Source organism: Triticum aestivum, chromosome 4D (assembly GCF_018294505.1).
Source record: "Triticum aestivum cultivar Chinese Spring chromosome 4D, IWGSC CS RefSeq v2.1, whole genome shotgun sequence".
Taxonomy (NCBI): domain Eukaryota; kingdom Viridiplantae; phylum Streptophyta; class Magnoliopsida; order Poales; family Poaceae; genus Triticum; species Triticum aestivum.
This window is the reverse complement of record NC_057805.1, coordinates 488729964-488737576: the sequence shown is the minus strand read 5'-3', so window position 1 is coordinate 488737576 and position 7613 is coordinate 488729964. Positions and strand designations below refer to the sequence as shown.

Below are 7613 nucleotides of genomic sequence, written 5' to 3'. Positions count from 1 at the left end.
CCTCCTCTCCCGCTCCGCCGCGGGGCCCGGCCACGCGCGGGCCACCGCCGCCGCCGCGGCCGCGATCTCCAGGCCCGCCGCCGCCCCCGCCTCGGAGCCCGCTCCCTGCCCCTCCCCGTCCCCGCTCCACGCGGCCCGCGGCGGCCAGGGCCCGCGCGGGGCCTTCGCGTCGGGCCTCGCGGGCCGCCTCTTCGGCGGCCGCCGCGCCGCCGCCCGCTCCTCGTCCTCCGCCGCCGCCGTCTTCGAGCGCCGATTCGCCTCCGCCGGTATTGACCGCCGCCACCTCTAAACGGATCGTCACATCGCCTCTCGCCCTCTCCTCTCGCTAACGGGGCCTCTCTCTGTCTGTTCGTTTGTTTGTTTTGCAGCCACGAAGAACTCGTACGATGAAATCCTCACGAGCCTCGCCAAGCCGGGAGGGGGAGCCGACTTCGGCAAGTACTACAGCCTGCCTGCGCTCGCCGATCCGCGGATTGGTGAGTTGTTTCCCAGTTCCCCACCATTTTCGTCTCCTATTGTGTCGTGGCATGGGTCTTATGCGGTCTGGTTCCTAGTCTGCGCCCGTTTGTTGGGTGAATTGAGAATATAATCAGGCTCTGCACGGCGTTTTGGTCCCTCTGTTACTGCTTGTTGTGAGTTGGGGTGGATGAATTGTTTTCCTCCAAAGCGATGCGTAATAGGCTCCGATCTGCTCCTTGTTGGATAGTATGTAATGTTGGTCAAATTTGGCTGCTCCACGTGTTCCCATGGGGCGAATTGTGAATTCTGACGATGCAATTGGCCTCTGGATGCGTTGTTTTCTAGTCAGTTTTTGTATATCGCTGAATTATGTGAATTGCCGATGATTTGACCCATCACTTTTTTTAACCAGATCGGCTACCCTACTCGATTAGGATTCTGCTCGAGTCGGCAATCAGAAACTGCGACGAGTTCCAGGTCACGGGGAAGGATGTTGAGAAGATCCTAGACTGGGAGAACAGTGCCACCAAGCAAGTCGAAATCCCGTTCAAGCCAGCCCGTGTCCTCCTCCAGGTATTGATCCTGATTCCTGCCATCGTCTCCACTTTTTTTTGTTCCAAGTTGTCCAGTTGCCGTGGAAAGAATAAATGTTAGTTGGAAAGATTCGAGTCAATAGCTTTTAATGGCAGGAATATTGGAAATTGAGGTCCCCTTTCCTATCCTTTCACGAAAGTGTAGTTCCCCAATCACCATGTCTTATTCCCATTATGTATGTGTGTATGATTGCTGCTGTCACCTGGATTTTTAAAGATAGATACCGTGCGCCAGTAGGTGATAGGTTTCTGTATAAGATTAGCTGCATCGTCATCACATATTCTTCATCCGGTGACAATTATAAAAGTCAACACTTCTATTTTAATCTGGCAAGTGGTACTGTAAGCTGGATACATTGCTTATTTTATTCTGATACGTTTCTGCTTAGATGTTTGATGATGTGGGTCCTTGCTCTGCTTGCTGAAATCTTCAGTTTTTTCACTTCATCATTTGTCTCTTTATAGGATTTCACTGGTGTCCCAGCAGTTGTTGATCTTGCTTGTATGAGGGATGCTATGAGCAAACTTGGCAGTGACCCGAACAAAATTAATCCTCTGGTGAGTTTATTGACCGTTGGTTACATTTACTATCTCCTTGTATTAATAACTTATTGTAAAAAGAAATTGTCATTCGTGTTTTGTGTACTGCACGACTTATCCTTCAGTATGCCACATTTTGATATGCGATGTTACAAAAGAATCATCAAGTGAACATGCTTATGTTGTGCTACAACTGATAACCAAGTTACTTAACTGACCATATATGTTGTAAGAACTGCTGTATTGATTGAGAATTTCTGTTTTCTAACATGCCTATGATATTTTGCCATTGACACTGTTCTTGATTTCTCATATCATCTCTTTGGGCCTTCATTCGTCATTATCTTAACTAACAGCCTTTCGTCTTTTCTTGTTTAATAAACACTAAGGTAGAATGTATGATTGTGTTTTTATACCGAACGTATATGCTTTATTGAACACAGATTGGATCATTAATTATTTATGTTTTAAGTGTGAATGCATGACCGTTTAGTCTTAAAATATGTTAGCCCCTTGGCACATCATCTAATTCCAGTTAGTAAAAGTATGACATCTATTCCAGTTAGGGTTTGAATGATATGTTTGCAACTTCGTAATCCTATCAACTATAGTTGATTAAAGGGTTTCAAAAGATAATCCATGTAGTCTTTTCCCCTCAAAGTGGGCGCTAGTGCAGCCTACAACTGCTCTCTTTGTCAACTGATCCCCAAGGGTAGCTTTAGCATTCCAGTTTTATGCTTGTGTCTTTGTGCTTTTGCTTATATTGCTGCATGTGTATTTTTTCAGGTACCTGTAGACCTTGTTGTGGATCATTCAGTACAAGTTGATGTGGCAAGATCGGAGAATGCTGTTCAGGCAAATATGGAGCTTGAGTTCAGCCGTAACAAGGAGCGGTTTGGATTTTTGAAATGGGGTTCCACTGCATTCAATAACATGCTTGTTGTTCCACCTGGATCTGGAATTGTTCACCAGGTATTTCAATAAAACAACTATTTTGTTCTTAAATAATCATTTAAGTTACTTCCGTTAGTAAACACTAACAATTCTGTTTCTAGGTGAATCTTGAATATCTGGCCAGGGTTGTCTTCAACAATGGTGGGATACTTTACCCTGATAGTGTTGTCGGTACAGATTCGCACACAACTATGATAGATGGTCTTGGTGTTGCTGGATGGGGAGTTGGTGGTATAGAGGCAGAAGCTACGATGCTTGGGCAGGTGAAGTTAATATCTGTTGATAACAAGTTTTTATCTCTGATACTATGCTTGCAACGGTTTATGCTTTATGTTTGGGACCTCTCTGGCATAGGAAAGAGGGTGTGGAACAGATGTTTGCTGGGATCATCCATTTATGCCAATTGTCTGAATTGATTGTGGTCTGTTCTGCAGCCAATGAGCATGGTCTTGCCAGCAGTTGTTGGTTTCAAGTTATCAGGGAAGCTGAGGAATGGAGTTACAGCCACAGACTTGGTTCTAACAGTAACTCAAATGCTTAGGAAACATGGTGTTGTTGGGAAGTTTGTTGAATTTTATGGTACCCCTCATGCCATTGCTTCGTAATCCACACCACTTTCTTTTACAAGCTTCTCTAATGTTGCACACTACAAATTCCAGGGGGAGGTATGGGTGAACTATCACTTGCTGATAGGGCTACTATCGCCAACATGGCACCAGAATATGGTGCAACTATGGGTTTCTTCCCAGTTGATGCAAAGACATTGGACTACCTGAAGCTAACTGGCAGAAGTGATGAAACTGTATGTTATAGGCTGTGATTGCATTTTGATTTGCACCTTAACTGCACATGCATCTAGTTTTTGACAGTCACATTCTGTAGGTGGCCATGATAGAGACTTACCTGCGTGCCAATAATATGTTCGTCGACTACAAGCAGGTGATTTCATACTTTATTTGATGATAAGTTGTCTACTATGTGTTAATATACTTTTATTTTTTTGTAATACTGATGCTTCTCCCTTGATGTAGGTTCAAGCTGAAAGAGTGTATTCATCTTATCTGGAACTTGACTTGGATGAGGTGGAACCATGTCTGTCCGGACCAAAACGGTAATGTACCCAGGGAACTCATATCCTCAACGGCATATGTGTCTCATTCATGACTAACGAAAGATATACTCAACAGGCCTCATGATAGAGTGACATTGAAGAACATGAAGTCAGATTGGCTTTCTTGCCTGGACAACAAAGTAGGGTTCAAGGTAAGAATTTGCTCTCTATATTACGGCAATACTCTTCTGTTATTTGCCATAATCTTGTTGTTTATTTATTGATAGGATGGACGTTAATTATTTCTTGGACATCCTATGAAAATACAATGTTGGTTAGATGATTGTCTAAAAAAACAATGTTGATTAGATGATTGGAATTCGATACTGCAATAATATTGCAGAAAATACATATGCAAATAGTTCATACCTGAAAATTTACTGTGCTTTTTTTTTTATTCCCCCCTTTCCCTTCTCTTATGCTCACTACACCGTTTCTGTGCAGGGTTTTGCTGTCCCCAAGGAATCGCAGGGTAAAGTTGCTGAGTTTTCGTTCCGTGGGACGCCAGCAAAGATAAAGCATGGTGATGTTGTAATTGCGGCTATCACCAGTTGCACCAACACATCAAATCCTAATGTGATGCTGGGAGCTGCTTTGGTTGCCAAAAAGGCTTGTGACCTAGGCCTGGAGGTTCGTCTCACTGTCCTCAACTTTATGTTTTCTGATTCCCATCATGTTGGTAATTCGTACCCTCGTGTTAAAATGGGTTCAGTTATTTTCATGTTTGAAATTGTTGCATCCTTTTCTCTTATTACAAGTGAAGTGAATGATTTAGTGCTACTTTCTCTGCCTATGTTCTTATAATTTTAGGTTGCCAACTGTTTCTCTAGTTTAACACTGTTGGTATTAATTAGGTGAAACCATGGATTAAGACAAGTCTTGCGCCAGGTTCTGGTGTTGTGAAGAAGTACTTGGACAAGAGGTGCCTCTTGCTTCTCCAGACTAAAAGTTCCCTTTTATTGGAGATCCTTGGTTAAATTTTTTCTTCATTTTCCTTTGCAGCGGTCTGCAGAAGTATCTTAACCAGCTTGGTTTCAATATTGTTGGCTATGGGTGTACAACCTGCATAGGAAACTCTGGAGATCTTGATGAATCCGTAGCTGCTGCAATTACCGACAATGGTGAGATTGACATTGCTTGTTGAGAAAGGATTGAGAGTTGTGAAGTAGTGCATTTTACTCACTTTTTTATCTTTCAGATGTTGTTGCTGCTGCTGTGTTGTCTGGGAACAGGAATTTCGAAGGCCGTGTACATGCATTGACCCGAGCAAATTATCTCGCATCTCCTCCATTGGTTGTGGCCTATGCCCTTGCTGGCACGGTAAGAGAACATGCATTTTCCAATGCTGAAACCTCTGCATATTATTTCAAACTAAACTGTCGAAGTACCGGAACAAAGAGAGATTGCTGTCATTTATGTAATGCTACTACTTGGACTCACCAATACAATTTGTGAGTGTGAGGAGGGCACATACCTACTAAGCTAACTAGTTCAAACGCCTGCTTAGTTATTCTTTTGGTTTGCTTTGCTAAACTGTGGAACTAGCGGAACAAATCAGTAATGTGTACTTTTATGCAATGCCACTACTTTTTTTTTGGGCAACTATAGTGCTACTACTTGGATTGACCAATACAATTCATTAAGCCCTGATCTAAGCTAACTAGTTCAACCTTCTGCCTAAATATTCTTGTGATTTTCTAACAATCCACTAGCGGAAGCAAGGTGCAGTTCTACTAAGCTAACAAGTTAAAACTTCTCCCTCCTTATTCTTGTGATTTTCCTTGCTGAACTGTGGACCATGTGCTGCAGGTTAATATTGATTTTGAGAAAGAACCAGTAGGCATCTCAAAGGATGGGAAGGAGGTTTACTTCAGGGATATTTGGCCTACCACTGATGAGATTGCTGAGGTGGGAACTGCAACTTTAACTTTTGTTATATTTATCTCCGTGTACTCTTTGAGACCATATTAGATTTGAGATATTCCTCATATTTGTGCTGTTAATTCTTCTAGGTTGTTAAGGCGAGTGTGCTCCCAGACATGTTCAAGGGCACATATGAGGCAATCACCAAAGGAAATCCTATGTGGAATGAGCTGCCAGTATCAGCAAGCACTCTCTACCCATGGGATCCAAAATCAACATACATCCACGAGCCTCCTTATTTCAAGGATATGACAATGACCCCTCCTGGCGCACGGCCTGTGAAGGATGCGTATTGTCTTCTTAACTTCGGTGACAGTATCACAACTGATCACATATCCCCAGCTGGAAGCATCCACCCAGACAGCCCAGCTGCCAAATATCTAAAGGAGCGCAATGTTGAAAGGAAGGACTTCAACTCATATGGCAGTCGACGAGGGAACGATGAGATCATGGCTAGGGGAACTTTTGCCAACATTCGTATTGTGAACAAGTTCTTGAAGGGAGAGGTTGGCCCCCAAACCATCCATGTACCATCAGGGGAGAAGCTTGCTGTTTTTGATGCTGCTATGGTAATGCACTAGAACTTCATAGAATCCAAATTTTGGTTTTCAGTGATGCAACATACTTAGAAAGCATTCAAATCTCATTGAACGATTTTCATTTTTTGTGTTTGTTTTTGACAGAAATACAAGAACGAAGGGCATGACACTATCATCCTGGCTGGTGCTGAGTATGGCAGTGGAAGCTCAAGGGATTGGGCTGCGAAGGGTCCAATGCTTCAGGTAACTATGCTTCCCACTTGTTGTTTCTTTGCTTACACCATGACACTAGATGTCACTAATGGGTGTGGTGCTTTGACTTTGTGACTGCAGGGAGTGAAGGCTGTGATAGCCAAGAGTTTTGAGAGGATTCACCGTAGCAATCTCGCTGGAATGGGCATCGTCCCTCTATGCTTCAAGGCTGGGGAGGATGCCGACACTCTTGGCTTAACAGGCCATGAGCGCTACACCATCCAGCTTCCGACTGATGTGAATGAAATCAAGCCTGGCCAAGATGTTACGGTCACAACCGACAACGGCAAGTCGTTCACCTGCACACTCCGCTTTGACACTGAGGTACAGACATTCTTTCCTGAGCATTTTGTCTAGGCGAGTGTTGACTATCAATGGTGATTTCTGATGTTGAAATTGTTGATTTCCATTCAGGTGGAGCTTGCTTACTACACCCATGGTGGTATTCTACCATATGTCATCCGAAAGATCGCAGCCGAGCAATAGAGAGATGATTGCGACGACGAGGCAAATTGTAATTGTTGTAAACAGTTTGTTTAGCAAGTCCTGTTTGAGGAGTACCCCCTCAAATAACATCTGAGATGTCTGCAGAGAACTCGGAAATTTTGAGCGCGTAACACGCTAGGTTTTTGTTTGAAGGCACTATGTTAATAATATGCCTCACAACTGATGAGATGCTTTTGCATATTGTAACGGTCTATGAACACTGAGGTGGAATCAGCCGAAGGAATGTCCACATTGTTTTCTCTTTCGTGGGTTATCTTTCTGGTCCTTTTTTTTGGGTAGCTTCTTTTGGTAACCCCAGAATGATATGTCTATTGTTTTAATTGTGCACACCGAGTTTTGTCATCTGATCATCTGCTTTTGGATGACTAGATTCAGCAAAACCTGGTGATGGTAGTAAGAAAGATTATTAGGAAGTTGGCCTGCGCATAGCTCTAAGCCAGGGTAATTTAAATGCTTTGCTTATTGATGATCTGGACATTTCCATGTTGAGTGGTGTTTACCTGGCTTCGGAACCATCAGTAGTCAGAGTACACTCCATTAGTTTCGGAACCAAAAGTCCAACAGATGCATCCATTCGATGAACTTTTTTTTTATTAGTTTGAATTGCTTACTACATATGTCACGTGGTACATCCATTCGATGAACTTAGATGTTTGGATTTGACGAATGTTGGATGCATAAATAACTTTCAGTTAATATGTTCATACAAATGGCCTAGGATTGCAATAACCGCCG

The 7613-nt window shown here is 43.2% G+C and overlaps 1 protein-coding gene across 1 annotated transcript; it reads left to right on the top strand.

The window, feature by feature from the left end:
* Positions 1-80: 80 nt before the first annotated feature.
* On the top strand, positions 81-7122 carry LOC123098925 (putative aconitate hydratase, cytoplasmic). Its single transcript, XM_044520998.1, has 20 exons — positions 81-266; positions 369-476; positions 872-1032; positions 1518-1610; positions 2379-2564; positions 2648-2809; positions 2981-3125; positions 3206-3348; positions 3429-3485; positions 3578-3657; positions 3734-3809; positions 4102-4287; positions 4512-4579; positions 4660-4778; positions 4856-4977; positions 5467-5565; positions 5670-6149; positions 6264-6362; positions 6453-6695; positions 6786-7122. Exons 4-20 carry the CDS (start codon positions 1557-1559, stop codon positions 6855-6857), a joined length of 2391 nt encoding a protein of 796 aa, XP_044376933.1. The 5' UTR covers positions 81-266; positions 369-476; positions 872-1032; positions 1518-1556; the 3' UTR covers positions 6858-7122.
* The last annotated feature ends 491 nt before the right edge of the window (positions 7123-7613 follow it).

Excerpts from the sequence above, each read along its gene's own strand:
- LOC123098925 (XM_044520998.1), top strand. The coding sequence starts at position 1,557 with ATGAGGGATGCTATGAGCAAACTTGGCAGTGACCCGAACAAAATTAAT. Across the intron at positions 1,611-2,378 it reads CGAACAAAATTAATCCTCTG|GTACCTGTAGACCTTGTTGT; the intron begins GTGAGTTTATTG and ends GTATTTTTTCAG. Across the intron at positions 4,978-5,466 it reads CCTATGCCCTTGCTGGCACG|GTTAATATTGATTTTGAGAA; the intron begins GTAAGAGAACAT and ends CATGTGCTGCAG.